The 21,013-nt window shown below is 49.0% G+C and overlaps 1 protein-coding gene across 4 annotated transcripts in view; it reads right to left on the reverse strand.

Annotated features, from left to right (window-relative positions):
- RBM27 (RNA binding motif protein 27) overlaps positions 1–21,013 on the reverse strand; it is a 1,859,884-nt gene that overhangs the window by 1,479,590 nt on the left and 359,281 nt on the right. For all 4 annotated transcript variants that reach the window (XM_069652445.1, XM_069652444.1, XM_069652443.1 and 1 more), the window contains one exon: positions 12,782–12,952. In XM_069652445.1, the coding sequence (XP_069508546.1) occupies positions 12,782–12,952 (171 nt within the window). The remainder of the gene's footprint in view (positions 1–12,781; positions 12,953–21,013) is intronic.

Here is a 21,013-nt window from a genome sequence, read left to right on the forward strand (position 1 = left end):
GAGTGCCAGGACACATGCCGCTTATGTGGTTGCGGGGAGGGCTGCTGACCATGCGGATTGGCGGGTGCCGTCGAGGAGCTCGGTGTACCCGTTGGCACCTTGGACCGGATCCGTCAAAGCTGTACCAGGGGTTGTGTGCTTGCTCTTGTGAGTAGCGGGTACGTCCCCGTCGCCAGGGTATACATTCCCCATTGCAGAACTATCGTCCTGCCTGGTGGGGCCGGAGATGGACGGTTCGGAGCGCGATCACTCCAATGAGAGGTCGATGGCATCAATATCGGAGCCAATGCCGTCGCTTAACTCATCACTATCGGCACCTGCGGTGATGGGGGAGCTACCCTTAGCCTGCATCATGGCGTAGGCAAGTCAACGCTCAACTCGACGCTCCATGATCATCTTAGGATGCAAGAGCTGACAAGACCAACAGGACGCCTCGTGGTGATCGCGAGGAAGACACTTATTGCACCTCCGGTACGTGTCCTTCCAGGGGTACTTGCCTTTACAGGAAGGGCAACATTTAAATGGTGTACCGTCCATAGCTAGGGTATATTAAAGCAACGGCAAAACCAAAGGGGGCAAAAGAGATGGGAGAAGGAAATACATTCTTGATAAAGAATAGAGACTCCCCTAGGCCCCACTCTCCCTACTGTATACGTCGCACAGAAGGCCTGTCCACGCGGTCTGTTCTTCTGCGGTCTTCGGCAGTGTTTGAGAAGTAATCGAAGAGAGGACGAATAATATAGAAACGACCGGATATCGGGAAAGAATACAATTTTGCAATTTATCACCTTCGCATAAGGCGACCAGCTAGCTGGGCGTAAAAAAAAAATCAAGAAATCTGAGGGACCTCGACACGTGAGGGATTTTGGGTCCACTACACGTCACGTAAGAGATAGTGTTACAGGCAAGCCCATGTCGACGTCCTTTCGATTCTCGAAAGACAAGATGCAATACTCCGCGGTTACCACTCGATGTCGGACTATATGCCCAGCATTTGATTCTAAGCAGATCCACAAGCATCAGAAAGATATTTATTATCTTTGCTAATTTCTTTCCCTCCTGCAAATCTGATATAGGGTTATTTTTCACACCCAGCAGCCCTTTGATGTTTCTTATTTTCGGCAGGAACATCATACAAACCTTCTTGAAGGGAGAGGAACTCCAACACAGCAGCGACAGCTGCCTAGCATTCCTGCAACACGCGTTTGGTGATCATAGTTCTCAGCGCCGAAAGAGGAAGGGGTTTCGAGGATTGCTGTTATTTGAAAGGGCTAACTGCACTACATTGGCTGTTAAAGGTCACATGTTCCGTGGCTATTTATTCACTGTCTCAAAGACCTATGGGAAATTGAGTTTTTACTAAGGAGCTTTAACATAGTTTGGAGAATTATCAGAACCTTTGATCTGGGGATTCCAGCACCTATGCAAGTAATTTTTATTATGAAACTTTCTATGCTCAAATCTTGGAGCTTCTATGGTTAATTTCAAGCAAAGAAAGAGAAGCATAATGCTTGCCTCTGTGTCTTTAATGGAATCAAGACTTTTCTTAAAGTTATTCTGGAAAATCTTTATTATTGTTGCTCAGTCACACTACCCAGATGAGTTTGGCTAGGCAGTATTATCTATACCAGTCCACCAAAGTAGCGTAGCCTCTCAGAATCTGTCCACAGGGCCAATTATTAAAATCCATCTTAATACGTACCCTAAATGTTTCACGGTGGAAGCAGTCTACATTACAAATTGTGCTGACATGTCAAAATATAAAACATGCAGTAAATGTATTAACGTCCACAAGCCAAAATGGTTTCCAACTCATTTGATGCTAATTGGCCCTTTACTATTTTTCCACAGTTTTTACCTCATTGTGGATATTACGTTTAGTCTAAGGTCCAATGGAGTGGAAGAAACCACTGGAGATCAGATTGTTTTATTACATTTAAAGCATCCTAGGGTTACATTGTTCCGATGCATCGCTGCAGCTTGCAAATTGATCTGGAAGGGTGAGGTCTGCGGTGTTAGGCTGGGATTCCTCAAAACAAATGGGTTTTGTTTTTTTTCTTTTCACAGAAGAACCAATTAATTACCCCTGGTACTGTTCCTTGTACTGGATGTTCGCCTTCACCCCCCGCCCCCCACTGCTAGCAAACTACAAAGCCCCGAAAACATCAATGTGGCTTAACCAAAAAACCTCCACCCTCATCCCGCTCTCTTGTGGAACAAGACAGGGCTGCCCGCTCTCCCCACTGATCTTTCCCCTGGTCATGGAACCATTCGCCCAAAGATACGAGCTAACGACAAAATTTCTGGCCTGGACATAAACACCTGGCCTGGACATAAACAGGGAGCAGTTAAAAATGTCACTGTATGCCGACTATGTGATGCTTTCTATCACCAACTGCAGTGCTTGCCGAACTGGAGGCGTTTGTAACGCTCACCTGATTCCTGCAGAGGCGCCGGTCTTGACTGGGTGAATGCCGTATCTTCAAAGGTGATGTGTAACACACGGTTGGCTCTTTGGGCTGGACCTCTGTGCACTGTATGTCTGACTCGATGAGTAAGATGTCTTAGGTAAGTGAACGCCGAGCTCTCCATCTGCCTCGGGGCAGGGTGCCGTAACCAGTTCCTTCACTGGATAAGGGTGCAGGCCTCTTGACCTCAGAGGACTGCTGTCCGTCGTTAACTGCACGAACGGTAAGTTCTGGGCGCTTCAAATGTCTTAAGTCTTTTGTAATGATATCTCTTGTTTTGCAGAGTTCCGGCGATGGCGGATGGCGGGCTGATGAGAGTTGAGGATCGAACCCGCGTGAGGAATAGAAGCGCCTGGAAGCACGTAGGTAAGCGCTTGTAGCCTGCTTCACGATGCGCACTAACTGTCCCTTTTATCTTGCAGGTACAAGTTCGGAGCTTTAGAGAAGCTGAAGGGTGCTGGAATACCCACTGGATTCGGCGTGGGAAGGAGTAATGGCACGTGAGTAATAAAGTTGCCCAAAGTCTTTAAACGCACCTTCTTTTGTCTTTCAGATGCGGGATGCAGCGTCGAAGGCCTCCGGAGCGTGCGAAGAGCTGGTAAGCTTTTGTCTTTCAGATGCCGGAATGCAGTGCGAAGACCTCCGGAACATGCGAAGAGTAGGTAAGCCTTTGTCTTTCAGATGCCGGAATGCAGCGCGAGGCGTTGGTGACAGCCGATGGACCAGGTAAGAGATGCGCTGCCACTGAAGACCGTAGTGCTTACCTGTTCTTTCTTTGTCTTTACAGGTGCTGCTGAAGACTGGATTCCAGGATGGTAAGCCTTTGTTTCCTTAGGCCCAGGATCAGAAGCAGAAGACACGATGAGCGTTCTGCTGCAGAGAATGCAGAATAACACAAAGCAAGATTCATCCATCGGGTGTGGTTTAAATAGCCTCCTGTAGTGCTTAGGTGTCTCCTTCCACAGCCACGCCTAGGTAAGAAAAGAGTTCCTGCTTTCCAGAAGAGTTCCAGTGTTCTGAACCTAGGGAGTGGCTCCTGCCCCACCCAACAGGAAAAGTAGTCCCAAACAGAAGAGGATCCGGGGTTCAACTGGCAGGTAAGTAAGCAGCATGGTCTGCTGCAGGTAAGTCCACCCAAGCATTATGAGCCCGGCGCTTCCAGCGCTGGGACTGGGCATCTTTATGAGCCTGGTGCCACTGGCGCCAGGACAGGGTCCAAAAGGTCCCAATTGGGACTGGCTGGCACTCGGAACCGGGGTTATGGGTCTGCTTCCAAGGGAGTCGGGCAAGTCCTGATCTTTTGGAAGCAGAGATCATGACAGCGTTTGAACAAGTAGCGGGATTCCAGGTGAACTACTCCAAATCGGAAGCACTGAGCATCAACCTGGAAGGCCCCCTCATAACCACCCTTGAGACGCTCTGCCCACTGAGATGGAACTCTGACTCTTCAGATTACCTAGGGATACGCCTCACAGCAGACCCAAAATGGCTATATGCGGCCAATTACCTCCCCCTATTCAAGAAGTTGGAGAATGATCTGCAACGTTGGGAGAGCCAAGAAATCTCCCTGCTGGGGCGGGTCACACCATGCAAAATGAACTTTGTCCCCACACTGCTGTACCTATGCTCTGTGCTCCCGGTTCCCCCTCAGAAACAAGCCTTGGAGCAACTACAGAAGAAGCTCACAAAATTTGTATGGAAAGGACGTAGAACCAGAATACCAATGAAAGTCATGACAGGGGCAGCTAGATGGGGCGGCCTGGGTCTGCCCAACCTCACAAACTATTTCCTGGCAGCTCAACTGGCCAGCACCTCTGCACGGGCGGAGCAGGAGTCCCCTCCCCCTTCCCCCCGAAGTGGGCCCGGATTGAACAATCCAAGTCTCAGCCCTAGTTACACTACTACTGCATATCCCGAGGGCCCTCCGGAACCGCTGACCACGGCTGCTCCTTACCACCAAAGCTACCTTCAAGGCATGGGCGTGAGCCAGGCTAAGGAAAAAGCTGCACAAAGGTTTGGGACCGCTCTCCCCGATCATCTGGAACCCCCGACATTTCCCCTGGTATGGGGGCGACGAACTTCAGCCAATGGACCGCAGGAGGCCTCCGATCCCTCTCACAACTCTACGAGGGCAGCTCTCCGCTCAGCTTCGAAGAATGCAAAGGACGCCTACAGATATCGGAGAGGGAAAAGTTCACATATGCACAACGTGGGCGGATCACTAAACTGTACCGCCTGCTCCAAGAAGACATACTACAGGTCAGGCCCCAGTACATGGCCGGATGATAGACAGACCTGGGCCACCCCATCGAGGACCAGACATGGATGGAGATATGGACCAGAATCAACTCAGCCTCCAGATGTGTCACGAACAAAGAATGCGCCCTTTGGTACCTCTCCACGACCCGCTTACACCATTGCAACCCATCCATAGACCCAAACTGCTGGAGACGCTGTGGCGAACAGGGATCCTTCCATTTGTGGTGGAGTTGCCCAACGATACAGTCCTTCTGGAGAGAGATTGTACAAACCGTTGAGGACATTACCCAAAGCACGCTGGTGATGGATCCTCAGGTGATCCTCCTAGGTGTAGCAAGTCCGGACTCCAACCCCAAAACAGGATGCACTGCTAAACTGCAGACGCAACTACTATTGGCAACCAAGATCACAGTGGCACCAAAATGGAAAACGCAAGAGGGCCCCATACTGCCCCTCTGGTGGATAAAAGTCTGGGAAATACTAGTGGCTGAGAAAGTCACAGCAGCAAAAGAGGGGGCCCTCCATCGCTTCACCGACTGCTGGCCTCCAGTGTTGGATTATCATAGCAGATTTCCAGCATTGACCTTTCAACCGCGCCTGCTGACAAACTTTCTAGGACCTCAGAACCCTGATAGATCCCCAGACCGACGGAGCACAATGACATGGGGGTCGGGGGAGAGCGATGGGAGCCTCCGAGAGGGGGGATTGAACGTATTTCATGCATATCACTAATGACGAAGCTATTCCATTATGAATAACATGATTGTTATGCTGTAACCAACAAATAAAAGTTGTTCAAAAAATAAATAATAAAAAAGGACCGACCCCTACAGCTCTGAGGCCAAATAGGAGTGATATGGTTGCGGAATAGCTGCTCCCTATGATTTTGCAGCTGCTTTGGTAGGTGGCAGCTTTTCAAAACTCTCGTCGGCCTTTGAACCCAACAACTGAGAGCCATCAAAAGGCAAATCCAACGGCCTTGCCTCACAATCCGGGGCAAAGAGACTTGCATAGCCACGCAAACTTTATGGTTACAGCTTTCACTGCCATAGCACGACTTACACAATCTGAGGTGTCTACACCAGCCTGCAGAAACTGGCACAATATTTGCCATCCTGCACAATGTTGAGGAAGTCTGTCCTTTCCTCACGCTCGGGTGTGTGTTTTGCAGCCATTGCCACAATCTCCCACAAAGAGTATGAATACTTTGCTTGGGCACAAAAGACATTAATGGTTTTTAGCGTCATTTATTTATTTGATTTCTTATTACGCGCTGCATGCCTGTTGGCCACAGGGCCATGCAACCCACCGAAAAAAAACACCTTTTCCACAGAGCATCAAATCCTTGGTCATCCCCATCTGGGGGTATTGTGGGATAGGCAGCAGCATTTGAGGTTAATGTGGCTGCCTGAACAAGCAAACTTTCTGGAGATAGATTTCGTAAGTTCTGGATTCCACAGCCGAGGGCCTGCACTTCTTAGTCAAGTCCTTATTTACTGCTGGAGTAGTATCAGGCTTTTTCCAGTTTTCTAACACTCTGTTGCTTAGTGTATTATGGAAAGGTAGAATAGGATCCTTTGTATGGCACTCATCAAGGGTGTCCAAGACCATCCTTCTCATACGGCGACAGGCCTGCTCCTGCCTAAATACTCCATCACCTTGGCCATGTCTGACCTATACGAAGCATCAGCATGCACAGACATCTGGCGTGGCAAAACTAATTTCTGGAGAAGTATACAGGCCACTAGCATCCTTCAAGGTGTCCACCAGGTCTCATAACATTGACTCCTCAGAGATTAACTCCTCTGAAGCACTTGGAGACCTATACTCTCCAAACCAAACAGAGGGATTCTTCTCCATCTCTTCATAAATGAAACTTAGCAATTTGAAAGTCCTTTTTTGATAAGGGTACATGAACTTTGGATGAATCTGTCAAGGATGTCGATGGTTTCGGCGAAGAGCTTGACACAGATCCCTTCGATGGAGCATAAGCGGAAGATGTTTCGGCTTGACTCTAGCAGGCAAATCACTTTACCTCCTTCGAAGGTTCGAGGAATTACTGGCCGGGCTCATAGGCACGCAAGCAGAAGATTTTAATGATGCCCCAACGCCTCACAAGGCGCAATGGGGTCAGAAGCCTTTTTCCGAAAGGGGTGGAATGCGCCGCCTTGATGAACATCTAACATTTTGGAGGTGTAATTCTTCCAGTTCTGCCTCTGAACCAAACTTACCCAAAAAAGTACCCGTTTCCCATTGGGTCAGGAGTCAGAGGAAGATGACCGGAACCAATGGCGTCGCTTCATAGACTTCTTATGCGAGGATGCCGAGTGTCAGGATCTCGACCTATTATGCTTGGCATGTTTACTGCGCTTTTTAGCTTCACGGGGAGAAGCCTCCCTCAAGCCCTGGTCATAAGACCACCTCATTTTTGACAGGGCAACAGAAGGAGATTTGGACACAGGCCAACTTACATCAAGTTTCCTCCTCCTCTCCATTAGGGAGAATTTGCAGTTTAGTGTTTAGTTTCTCCCACCTTAGTGACCCCCGGCTCTTTTGCTGAACTTTGGGACTTTGTACTTTTAATTATGCGTTTTCAGAGTTTCCTTTGACTTTGGAGTCTGATAAACTCCATAGGCATCCTCTTTACATTGTGACACACAGCCCCTTCAGTGCAGTGGCACAGGGAAGTCTCTTAGATTTACCAAAGGTTTAAATATATTCTCTTGGTAAAACTACTGTTTCCAAGAGCAGTGACGTCAAATTGACTTTACTTATATTTGTAACTTTCTAGACCCACCACACATTATCTTACAATAGGGTGCTGGAGGGGTTACTTAGTATCCCTTTTGTCTAGTTTTTCATGTAACCTTTTTATGTAACCCTTTCTACAAATAATGGCTGGTGGCAGTGGTTTACTTTTTACTACCATTGTGTGTTTCTACCGTAGGCTGCAATTGCAGCTGCAGTAAAGCACCCACACATGCCCATTTTGTCAAAATAGCCCCGGTCTTTTTTCGCCATTTCCTGTTGGAAAGGTCCTTCTTGAGATTGCCTCTGCACGCCAAACCAGGTTTGGCCCCCTTGTGCGTTTTGTCTTTAGTGGGATTCACTGGTGAAGCCCGCCTGGCAAGGCAGGAAGCGAGTGAGGTGCCGAAACACCCCGTGCTTAGTTTCCAGGAATGCACCCAAAGGGGATTGGCTGGAGGGCTGTCCTCGGAGGACAGCCACCCAGCTATGCGATTGACAGCTAGGCTGCGAATGAATGGGAGAAACCTGCATAAAAGGCGAGGCTTTTTGCTTGGAAGGCAGAGTCGACCACTGGACAAAGGAATCCGAAGACAAACTTGGAAGAGACGCCTGCTGCAACTCCTGGACCGTTGGTTTGTCCGGTGTTGAGGAGAATTCTCAAAAATGTGCTAATTCCCCTTCACCTTAGAGACCCCCAAGCAACTTTGCTGAATTTTGAGGACTTGATTTTGTTTATCTGGAAAGAGTGTGAGCCTTTTTCCCCCACTCATGTATTTTGATGTATGTTTTACTCTTGTGTTCTTTGATTATGGAGTTTTAAGATAACTCCATAGGCATCTTTTCATGTGTGTTACACAGCACCCTCTGTGCAGTGAGACAGGGATGTCTTTTTAGACTTATCAAAGGTTTAAATACCTTCTCTGGGATAAACTACTGATTCCCAGAGAATGTAAGGTTAAATTGACTTTACTAGTCTTAAAATTCCTAGACCCAGCCCACGCCATCTTCCTATAGAGTGCTGGAGGTTACCTAGTATCCCCTGTGTCTAAAATACTCATGTAGTAGTCAAATGCTACCCTTTTCGATCGAAATGGCTGGTGGCAGTGGTTTTACAACAAACTATCATGATTTTTCCCGAGCGCAACCACTAGTAGCTAAAAATCACGGGAGCCATGTTTTACAAGATGGCACCTTAAGCCCCTTTGTTTAAACCAGTCCCGGTCTTCTTTTTACGTTCGCCGTTTCTTTTTGGAAAGGTCCTTCTAGTGTTCGTCTATGCGCGCCAAACCAGGTTTGGTCCCTTTGTTTCTATGCCTTTGGCGGATTCAGGACTGAAGTCCACCCTTGGCAGCTGAGTGTCTGGGGTGGGCAGGAAGTGAGAGAGGTGCCCGAAACTCCCTAGGAGACCCAAATGCACTTGTGTGATTGGCTGGCTGACTGCCCGGCAAGGACAGCCACCCTGCTGGGTGAGTGGCAGCTAGGCTGGAATTATTGGGAGAAAACTGAATAAAAGGCGCGTCTCTTGGACTGGAAAGCAGAGTCGACCACTGGAATGAAAGAATCGAAGACGCGCTGGAAGAGACAACTGCTGCAACTCCTGGACCGTTGGTTTGCCCGGTGAAGCCCTGCTGCAGGTCCAAATTGCCAGGTTCACCTTGACAGAGCAGGCCCTTCAAGGACGACTTCTTCCTTTGAGTTGGTGGGATAAAAATCAACTCGTAAGCCACCTGGATACCATTCTCGGAGCTTGTTAGGATTAACCAGGGGGAAGGACACCAGCTTGTATGCTTGATGAACAGCTATTCCAACTGAAGTGACTCCATTTTGTCCGCATTTTCCGATGATCCCGTGCAAGAGTCCCCTGACATCCTCCCTCTTGTCCCCAAGACTGAGGCTCAGGATCAGTGAGATCTGCAGGAACTGCCATGAACCAACATCTTCAGCTAGATCTTTTGCTTCATACTAAAGGTACTGTGCCAACCTGATTGAGAGAACGCTTCTCTCGCGGTGAAAGTTAGTGAACTTTCCCAACTTGCATGCCTAATCAGCTTGTGACCCAACATCTGATTCTTTTTCGTACAAACTACTTCTGAGAACTTTGGCAAAGACGTTACCGTTTACTTCAAGAACTGCTCTTTCCTATCCAAGACACTAGTCCATTGACTTTGGCCTAGGCCTATTGAACTGAATCGAGTCCTCTAGCGAACAAAAACTATTTGCACTGCCTAAGAAAGTATTTGTGATCTATTCTGCTAACTTGTGCCTTTTTACTCCCACTGAAAGTAACTGAAATGCCATTTGCTCCTATTTCAGGGAAGTCTAATTTGTTCAGAAACTTATTGGTTTGCTATTGAAGAATGTTTGTGTGCGATATTAAGTTGCCTCCTTCTAGTAAATGCTTTCTAAATGATTGTGTAATAAATAAGAGTTTTACCAAGAAACCTTGAGAGCAAGTGTCTACTTGAACCACTGTGATTGTAAGACCTCTGTGTAACCTCTTGTACTGCTCACATTCCCTCCTGAGATAAACCTGACTGCTCAGCTAGCTACCACAAAACTGTGGTACAGACTTATACCAAAGTTTGGTTTTGCTTACACCTGTAGTCCTAATTGTATGTGGTGGTCCCAGGGGGTACTGCATGCAATTCTGCCTAACACCCGGTGAAGCCCTGCTGCAGTGCTGAAGCTCCGAATTCACCTCGACTAGAGAAGACCTGCAAAGGACGACTTCTCCCCTTAGTTTGGTGGGACCAATCGACCCCAAGAGGAGCTCGCCTGGAAATCCTCTCTGAGCTGGCTGTACTTCCAATGCTGCTGCAGGAACCGATTGCAAAGGAGAGGAACACCAGAATCGAGTGAGTGTCTAAGTCGGACCCGACCTCCAGGAAGATCCTCTGGACTCCCATGAAGCAGGAATGTCCAAGCCTGAGCCAACTCAACAGAGTGCTGGACCCCAGATGCGAGGAAAGTCCATAGCGGTATCTGAGAACTGCAGTGGTGCTATTTGCGAGAGTCGCGAAGAGCTGAAACCGCGAAGTGCTGCTGGTTTGAAGTTTGCCCGTTGCTGCTGTCAACGTTCCATTCGTAGTGCAGGAGTCCCCAGACATCGTCACTCTTGTCCCCACGAATGAGGCCCAGGAACAACAGGATCTGCAGACTTACACAGGAACAGAAGCTAGCTGGAAGCAGTTTTTCTTCTAACCAAAGGTACTGCAAAACTAAGGACTTCCCTCTTGTCTTGTAGCCATGCTTGTTCTCAGTGGAAACTAGTCTTGGTTACATTTGCACAGTTGCTTGCAGCTTTGCCCCACAAAAGCCTTCCAGCTTTTTGTTCAACTAACATTGGCTGTCCTCGCTCCCTGAAAGACTCTGCTTACCTCTGACTTTGTGCTTTACCTATCCCCCAGGAAAGGGTCAATTAACTTTGCACTAGAGCATTAACCAAAATACTTAACTGCTTAAGAATATTTGTTAACCATTGTTTTATTCCCTTATCTCCTCCTTAACACAACCTCAGTATTGCTCTAAATGTACCAGTGATATATTAATGTCCACAGTGTCGTAGTTATTTAAGTCAGGTCTAGGAAGAATCTGTGTGCCATCCCAAATGGGTATTTGCCGAGATAAAGAAACAATATAATTTTGAAGTGTATTTTTGTGTTACTTATATATTGCTCCCTTCTAAAGAAGGCTTATTCAACTGACCATTAAATTGTTTAAACAAGAAACCTTGCATGTAAGTGTTTATTTGGATACTTGTTACTGTGAATCTCTGTAACAACCTTACTGCTCACATTGACCCCTCTTGAGATGAGCCTTGCTGCTCAGTCACTCTACCAACTTGTGTAGTACATGTTTATACAAAAGGTTGGGTTAACTACTGCTAAGAGGTCAAGGCTGGTGCAGTCTCCCACAGGGTACTGCATACAATCTTGCCTAACACACTGCTTCAAGGCCTTAACCGTCATCAGCTGCCACAAGCCACAGTTGTCTACCTTATGGCCTACTCGTAAACACCAGAGGTAAAACTGGTGTGGATCCATGATTGACCTCTTTGATCACCAATCCCAACACCTCTTGAACAAGGTCTTTGGGGTAGACCTATCGAAGATTTCAATAAAAGCTGAGGCGTACTAACCATTTCGAAGAGTGCTGTGCAGAAAAACATAACTGAGGCAACGGGTGCAGTGCATGCTACTTATACCAGCGTCGACGCAATGGCCGCTCTCAGCTTGCAGTTTTGAAAAACTTTTGGACAGCAATCAAATATATCAAAGATGAGGAATACGTGGGAGCACACAATACATTGTAATATGTACGTCTTTCCTTTTGCCTTTGAGTTTTGTTGCATTCTGGCATGTACCAAAGAAATGAATAACTGATGTTAGCAATGTTTGTAACTCTTCTTGACTCGAACAGCAACTCCTGGTTAAGTATTTTCGATTATTTCTGATGGTTGGAAAAAGGGTGATAAATGGATTTTTTTAAAAAGAAACAAAAAAATAGGATTTACAAACACTGTTAGAAACAGCACAATTATCTGGAGGCCAACTGTCACTAATGTAACTGAAGTCATAAGAAATTGCATGGTAGAGCCAAGGGCTTGAATGCGACCAGAGGTTGGAGTAATCCTTAATGGTAATATGCGAGAAGTTGGACAAGGGGCCTCCAAATAGACGCGTTTACAGGATAGGTTAACAGCGACAAGACCCTTGTGAGCCTCACCTGCACACAGACTTCACTGGGTAGAAGTGAACAGGGCACTGCTGAAATGGGAGTTTAGTGCAGGAAGGTCTGTCTCTTGGGTAGTTTACAGAGTGTTGGTGGTTGAGTGGAAGTAGAAGTCTGATTTATTTGGAAAAATAGTTTTTAAAAAGTTAGATTGTGAAGAAACCATGCTCAAGAATTTCAAAAGTGGATTGCTTTGTAATTCCTGTTCTGTTGACAGTCTACAGCATCTCTCCAGAGTCCATCCCTGCTGTCAGAGTGGATGTCTTTAGTGTTCCATCCATTGGACGAAAATTTGGCGCTCTTGGGCCAGTGTACTAAGGGGGGTGGGGGGGTTGGGAGGGAGAGCCAGATCCATATTTGTCACTCCTGGTATGCTGTAGCTGAATGACCCTGAAAGTCTGCTATAAATGGGGGAAAACACAAAGGCTCATGAAATATTTAAGCAACCTGTGTAACAGAGGTCAAGTTTTTGCCATGACATCAAAGCAATGGGCTTCTCTAAATTACTCCAAAAAATGTTTGAACAATTGATACAAGGCAAGCAGCATTCTAAAATAAGTTTTTTGTACTCTTACCTTTCAGATGGGATCCGATTATATGCCTCCTGACGCTCCCTTGTCTCTTCAAGTACTGATTTCCTGTTTGCACAAAAACCTGTTTTTTCTTCACTGGGAAAGTGATTTCTTTCCAAAGGTGACCGTGTGCGGAATTCATTGCCATCAGGGATTCTTCTGCAGACTTCATTGCTTGGAACAAACAATCATAAGTTAAAACACTCCTTGCAATCTACACTGCTCAAACCACCTGCCCTGCAGTAGGTCACGAATTAGAGGATATTGCATGCACAGGACATCAAGCAATGCTGCTTAGTACGTCAACACACCTGCTTGGCCCATTTGCTTTCTATCCACATGCATATGCATCAGTCATTTGGAGATCGAGAGAATACTGATCGAGAGCAATTATTACTTGGTAACAAATGAGCTACAACCCCCAAGAAGTTCACCGCTTGTGAATATAAGACAGACCGAGCCAGACATAATGCATCAAAGGACAGATACTGCTAAAAAGCTCATTTGCAAGAAAAGACACAAGGTGTCCATTAGTCCCTTTATGCATTGTTACTGACTGCACTATGGCAGTACATAGCTCTCGATAGTGAATAGGGTTTTTGGTTCATTCAGAAACACATGCCTAATCTTTATAAAAATCTTCAACCAGCAAGAAATAATACAAATTTTCTAACAGTTCTATTGCTGAAGTAATCAAATCACACAAAATAGTGTTAGTGACTTCCTTCTATTCTTAAATGAAACTAAACCATCACCATGAAGTGAAAGTTCTGCAATACATAACCTACCCTGTAAAAACTGAGTCCTGTTCACTGCACAATCTCATGACCATGCTACTTAAAACATCAAACGGCAATACATAAACTTTTTTTTGTCTAAGGCAGGCTACTATCATACATTGGCAACTCCTCCTGCTCTCTGGGCCGATTTACACACAGTCTCCAAATACAGTTGAATGCGCATTGCTTTACTGTGATAATGAGCCCATATCCAAACGTCAGCAATAGTATACTTAAAATGGCCCACGTTCAATCTATAAAGAGGGACGAGGGATCTCCAGGAGGTAATGGATAAGGTTTGGAAAAGAGCATGCCATTACACATGCAGAGTTTCACTTAACACGAGCTACAAGCTTATACAAATCAAAATCCTACACAGTGTATATGTCACCCCAGCAAAACAGGCCAAATTTAACTAGACTCATGAGGGAGCCTGTAAGAAATGTGGCAGGGCAGAGGCTGGTATTTCCTATTTGCTACAGGCTTGCCCACTACAGCTTTATTGGCGCCAAGTGTTGGCAGGTAGCCTCTAGACCCCTAGTCTATTTGCTAGTAGGGGTTTCCGGATTTGCAAAATCAGCAGCCAAGTTCTTGGCTATGTGTTTAATTCTGGCTAAATACCAGATCCTTATGGCATGGTCACACAGGGCACCTCCGAACACAAGAATGGCAGAGGGACTTTATCTGGAGCACCGGTATGGAAACCAGTTACTGGAACCTGCACCCCATCCGCTTGAGACCGACTATGCCATGGCTGTACCTAAAATACCTTGTTGGGGTTATAGAGAGTGGGAATCGTGTGTGTGCTGGGGATCAATTTATCTGGGGCTACACAATGAAACGAGTTGTACCCTTTTCACCTTGAACCTAGCTGATGGGGGAGTCAGTTCATATGTGCCTTTATTGTACACAATTATGTTTGCTGTACCTTGATACTGGCCAGTGTTTAAATTTGTCTTGTTATGAACCTATGTCATTTTAAGTAAAGATTACATAAAAATAGGTTTTGAAAAAAATGTAGAGAGAATTATTGGGGGTGAAGGAGCATTCAGGATAACATCAATCCCTTACGTTCAAATCACACCCATACCCAATCAGAAGATTCAAGAGATAAAAAGGCAGAAAGCTGTGATTGAGGATTGTGCAACATTTCAACAGGAAGATGGAATTTATGTGTGGGCAAACGTCTTGGTACAACATATTCCAAAGGCAGGCTACAATATAAGCAAATGTTCCAGCACAATGGATTCTAGTATTGGTATATGATGTCCTATGGCTGATCCAATGGTACAGGTAAGTTTATATATAGAGAGTATATTCTGCAGTGAGGGAGACCGACATGAAAATGTTTGAGTTCAAGACAGCAACTTCATTTTCTGACCAGAGGTCATGAAACAATTATATTGAAGTGAATTGTGAAACTAGAGGGTGTCCGAGTAGTTTCAGTAACAATGTCAGTGTGCTATAAAACATTGCCACAAGGAGGTTTACTTACACAGCCAGCATAGTGTGGCACTAGCAAACAGAGCATGACCATTATAACTAAAAATCCGTCTTAGGATATATAAAGCATGGATCATCGAATAAGCAATTTATTGGTAATACTAGTCCTCCATGTATGATTTTAATGATCACTGAACATCTTGGTTTATGTATGGTTTCTTGGGACACATAGGATTTAGAGCAAACAGCATAAAAGGAACAAGTTACTTACCTGTAACTGTTCTCCAGCATGGGTCTGGCATGAATTCACATGCTCATGAATATTCCCAGTCGTCAGGCTGGGAATCCTCGGTAAAAGAAAAAATCAGTTCAGTTTCTGAACTGTCTTTCTCCTAATAACCAATCACTGGTCTCTGGGTCATACTGTCCCCAGCCAATGACTGCCCTCTACCTAAGCCCCTCCTCTGGCAGCCATTTTCAGATTTGGTAGCATGTAAATTGGCAGTAGGACCAAGTGAAGGGCCGCAGAAGGGTAGACGGGAGGGTTCGCATGTGAATCCATGCCAGACCCATGCTGGAGAACAACCGTTACAGGTAAGTAACTTGTTCCTTCTCCAGCATGGGGTCTGGCATGGATTCCCATGCTCCTGAATACAAGAATAAATAGAAGTACACACATGCACAACCATGGGAGGTGGCAAGGCTCAACATTAAGCATCTCTTACCTCCTCACCAGGCTCACCTTCAAGCGAACAGGTTGCACAGCACTACTTGGCCTGACTCTGGACTCCTTCCTGGAATCCCGGTTGACGCAGTAGAATTTCGTGAAGGTGTGTGTCTACCTCCACATAGCAGCCCTGCAGATGTCCAGCAGGGGCACACCAGACAGGAACGCCGTAGTAGCAGCGATCACTCTGGTCGAATGGGCTCTTGGACGGCCAGGCAACGGTCGGTTTGCCAACCGGTGACCGTGCATGATGCAACCGGTGAGCCATCTGGAAATGGAAGCCTTGGAAAGGGCCTTCCCTTGGTTCACAGGGCCAAAGTTCACAAACAGCTGTGAAGTCTTCCAAAAACTCTTGTGTGCCGTCAGCGCTCTAGCCACATCCAGCGAGTGCAAAGTCCTCTCAGCCAGCGACGAAGACGGGAAGAAAACGGGCAACACCAAGGGCTTGTTGAGATGGTAGTCCGACGGCACCATGGGCATGAAGGAGGGGTGCGTCCTTAACACTACCCTCGTCTCGTGGAATGTCAGATATGGGGGGTTTACAGGAGAGGGTCTGGATCTCTCCCACTCATCGTGCGGAGGTGATGGCCACAATAAACGCCGTCTTCCACAATAGAAATTTCAGCGGCGCCGGATGCAAAGGCTTGAATAGCGGACCCATGAGCCTGGTCAGCACCACGTTGAGCTCCAACGCCGGGGCCGGAGCCTTCACCGGCGGGAACGAGCGGAACACTCCTTTCATGAACTCCTTCACCAGGCAGTGGGACCACAGCGACGACCGCCCCAGAGTTTTGGCGTAGCGGGAGATAGCCGCCAGATGAATTTTGATGGAGGCATGCGCCAGCCCCGCCTTGGCCAGCGACAGCAAATACGGCAGCACTTGAGTGGCCGTAATCTATAGAGGGTTGATCTTCAGTGCACGGCACCAGACAGAACCTCTTCCATGTATGTCAATAGCACTTAAGAGTCGAGGAAGCCTTGGCAAGTACCTCCTTGCAGTCCGCCGGGATATCGTAGCCTCCGAACTCTAGTGCTGCAGGAGCCAGGCCTGTAGGTTCAGCGATCCTGGGTCGTGATGCAGGATCGTGCCTCCTTCCCTGGCGAGAAGATCCACATCCGTGGACAGCTTGACTGGAGGGGACGCTGACATGTCCAGAAGGTCCGCGAACCATAGCTGTCTCGGCCACGCTGGTGTGACAAGGATCAACCGGGACCGTCTGAGTTGACTGATGAGTCACAGAAGCAACAGCGGGAATGCATAGAGGAACAGGCCGTCCCAGGGAAAGGAGAATGCGTCCCCCAAGCTCCCTGGCTGGGGAAACCTGCTGGCGAACTTCCGGCACTTGGTGTTCGCCACCGTCGCAAACAGTTCGATCTGGGGATTGCCCAACCGTCGGAATAGGAGATCTACCTGATCTTGCCGAAGCTCCCACTCGTGGCAAGAGCGCAGCTCCCTGCCGAGTGAGTCGGCGACAGTGTGGAAGGGTACCAGGAACATCCCTTGGCCGAGGGCCCAGTGCCACATTTCTTGCACTTCCTTGGAGAGAGCCGGGGATCTGGTGCCCCCCTGCTTCCGGATGTAGAACATTGCGGTGGTGTGACATTGATGTGCAGTTCCCTCTCCTCTGGGAGCCAAAGGCCTCTTGCGTGGAGATCTCCAGTGTGCGCGCCCCATCCCTGCAGGGAGGCGTCCGTCACCACAGTTTCCTGATACGCTGGGGGTCTGGAAGTCCATGCCCACCGCAAGATGCGCACGGTTGCCCCACCACCAGATCGCTTGTCGGAAAGTCTTGTTGAGGGTGATCTTGTCCTCGAAGCTTCCCGCCACTTGTATCCAACGGGAGTCGAGGAACTCCTGCAGCGGCCGCATCCGCAACCTGCACAGCCATACGAGTTATATGCATGACATCATACCGAGCAGTGACTTGATGGACCTCACCTTGGCAACTTCCATGGTTAACAGCCGTTGTACCTTGCACAGGATGGCTTTTAACCTCTCCTCCGACGGTGAAGCCAGCCGCGTCACTGTGTTGAGCCTGGCTCCCAAGAACAGGGTGTCCTGCAATGGCACCAAACAGGACTTCGCATAGTTTATCGAGCACCCCAGTTGTGTGAGCAGGCGGACGGTCCTCGCTGTGTGGTTGGCGGCAAGTTCCCTTGACTTCGCTCGGATGAGCCAATCGTCCAGATAGGGGTAGACGTGGATCCCCTGCATGCGCAGCCGCGCCGCTACCTGCACCAGGCACTAGGTGAAGACCCTTGGTGCCAACTTCAAACCGAAGGGCAGTGCCTTGAACTGATAGTGCCACCCTTGGACGACAAAGCGCAGACATTTTCGATGTCCCTTGCATATGGGGATGTGGAAGTATGCATCCTCCAGGTCCATTGACGACAGGAAGTCCCCTTCTTCCAGCTGTCCCAGCATGTGCTGAAGGGTGACCATCCGGAATTTCTGGGATTTTATTTATTTGTTGAGGCGGCAGAGATCTAGGATGAGCCGCCAGCTGCCGGTCTTCTTTCAGACGAGGAAGTACCGCGAGTATACTGCAGAGCACTGGAGCCTCTTCAGGAGGAGTTCTATCGTGCCCTTTTCCAGCATCGCTCTTACCTCGACAATTAGCTGTGGAATGTGGTTTTCTTTTCTGGCCACTGGTGGTAAGTGGGGACACCTCCTTTGGAACTCAGTGCATCTGTGGGCCAGGGCATCCAGCACCCAACCGTCGGGATGGATTTCCACACGTTGACGAAGTTAGCCAGCCGGCCTCCCACAAGTGTGCCCGGGTGGGGGCCCCGACGTCACGGCCGGGTCAGTCCTGCTTCGCCGAGGCCTTGCCACCTTGGGCCCCCTGCCGATGACTATGTCCACCGGCCTTGCTGTGGCCCCAGTAGGCTTCCTGCGACGAAGAACGGGCCACCTGACAGTACGACAAAGAGCTGCAGCCGAATCCTTTGGAGGCACCTGGAGACTTGTCTCCGGAGGTCCGAAAGGACGGCCGTCGCTGATGGAGCGTGCCCAAGGCATGGGCCGTCTCAGTGTCCGCCTTGATGGCCTGTAGTGACTCATCCACTGCTTTGCCGGACAGGTTGTTCCTGTCGAAGGGCATGTCCAGTACCCTGGTCTGCACGTCCAGACGGAAATCAGTGGCCCTGAGCCAACCGCGCCGGCGAAGGCAAACGCTGTTGCCCGTCTGGCAAAAACCAGCGTCGGCGATGTCCGTGGCTACCGTGATGGCGTGGTCAGAAGCCACATCACCCTCCTGCAGGATTTCGAGGGCCTTCGCTCCCTTGTCGTCCAGAAGGAAGTCCAGGAGGGGGGGGCGATTTTAAACCACAGCTCCCTATCACAGCGGGCCACGATAGTGAGAGCGTTGGCCGCCTTAATGGTCGTCGCTGTCGACGAGATAACCCGACGTCCCATGGCGTCCAGCTTCTTCCCCTCACCATCCGGCAGGGAAGTGGAAGTCGATGCCGTCGTCCCTGCAGATTTCTTCTTGGCCACCGCAGAGACCACTGAGTCCGGGGACGGCAGGGCTCTGAGGCACATAGGAGCGGAATCTGGGACCCAGTACTGCTTCTCGAACCGGTCTCTCTTCACAGGGGCTGTGGGCGGGTTCTTCAGAAGGGGCAGTCCCTCATCCGAGATGCCTTCCAACAGCGAGACTGAGAGTATCGTCTTCCTCTTGGCCTCTCTTCTTTGATAAAGGAATCCCTCCTTCTGCTCTTTGGGGCATAGCTGGAAGAGCTCCAAGACCCTGGCGATCATGGCGTGAAACGAGCCAATTTCGTCGGGAGGGGGGAAAGCCTGTGGAGGCGGGGCGACGGGCGATCTGTTCCGTCATCGCCATCTCTGTCCCCGAATTGTCCCTCAGTGGAGGGGATAGAGGTGAAGGATGGAAGGGCGGGGGGAGGATGGATCCGCCTTCGCTTGGATGGTGGGCTCTCCGAAGGTCCAGGCACCGCTGGGTTGTCCGATGGAGGCAAGGGCAACCTTGTCCTCATTTCTGTGCACAGCGTGTGCAAAGCTAACAAGATGTCCTCCGACCTGTCCGCCGGTGGTGGCAGCGGTTGCGATGGTAGCATCGGCAGCGGTGTACAGTCCTCCGACTCTTCGATATGCCGTTCCTCACCGTCTCCCCCGTTGCTTTCCACATCCACCTAGTGGGGATCCTTCCCGTAGGCCCTGGCCTCAACGAATCGCTTGTCAAGAACCATCAAGTCTTGAAAGCTCGTCCTCGGAGGAGATTTTTGAGTCCGGCAGGACTACCCTGCCCCCCCCCCCCTCTTTTCTTACCCAGGGGCTTCACAGGGGTCTTATCAATGGACGTGAAAGACGTTTCCCTACAGGCTGGGCAGGGAAACTCTAGGCTTGAGGGTCGTTTCCACTGGGGCCGCCTCAGCAGTCTTCACAAGGGACGCCACCACTCCCTCAATCAAAGCCATAGCCTGGTGAATCTGGGCTTTCGCAACCTTGGGCGCGCCAGAGGCCTTCACCGTGGGGGGAGGGCCACTGCCTCGCTCCCCCTTGGCTTTCTCCGTCGGAAACTACCACGCCTTCTCCAGAAACTTACCCGGGGTGTCAGATTTCCTTTTCATCGAGCCAGAGCGTTGGCTTGTGGTTGACAGCGTCAGTGATATCGCACCCGGCCTGGCAGCCGAGGAGCCCGTACCAACGGCGTTCCCGGTGCCCACAGACTGCGGTGCTTTGCCTTACGTTGGGCCCCCATCGCCGGAGCACCCTCGCAGGTCTTAGAAGACCGCTCAAATTTTCTCTTCAGAGAAGTATGTTGCCGGGGCTCACCTGCCGCCAGGCTCTTCGACTCCAACCAGTCAGCGAGTCGCTTATAGCGGTCCTTCATAGTACGGGAGGACATGTCCTCGAACGCACAGGCCTCCTCAATGTGTGATTTATCTGCGTGCAGGCAGTAGAGGCACTGTGAGTGTCCATCCTCTTTGAAGACGTTCTGTAGTCCACATCCTAGGCAGATCCTAAACAGAGGTGTCGAGTCTCCCTTGTCTTCGGCCATGCCCACGTGGGGTAGGCCTCCAAGATCTTCTGGAATTCTCCAAAAAGTGAAATTCGATGAAAATTCACACTTGAGGGGCATAGCGAATTCCAAAACAGGTCCCCGTTGATCGGAAGATATATCGGTGGAGCTTGAGGCTCGAATTGACCGAAAAAATAAGAGTAAACGCTTATGAAAAAACAATACACAGTAAAGCTCGAGAGCTAAGCACAAGGACTCCCAACACTTGAACATGCGGTAAAAAAAAAAAGAAGATGGCTGC

Source organism: Ambystoma mexicanum, chromosome 3p, assembly GCF_040938575.1.
Source record: "Ambystoma mexicanum isolate Mex_15411 chromosome 3p, UKY_AmexF1_1, whole genome shotgun sequence".
NCBI classification, from domain to species: Eukaryota; Metazoa; Chordata; class Amphibia; order Caudata; family Ambystomatidae; genus Ambystoma; species Ambystoma mexicanum.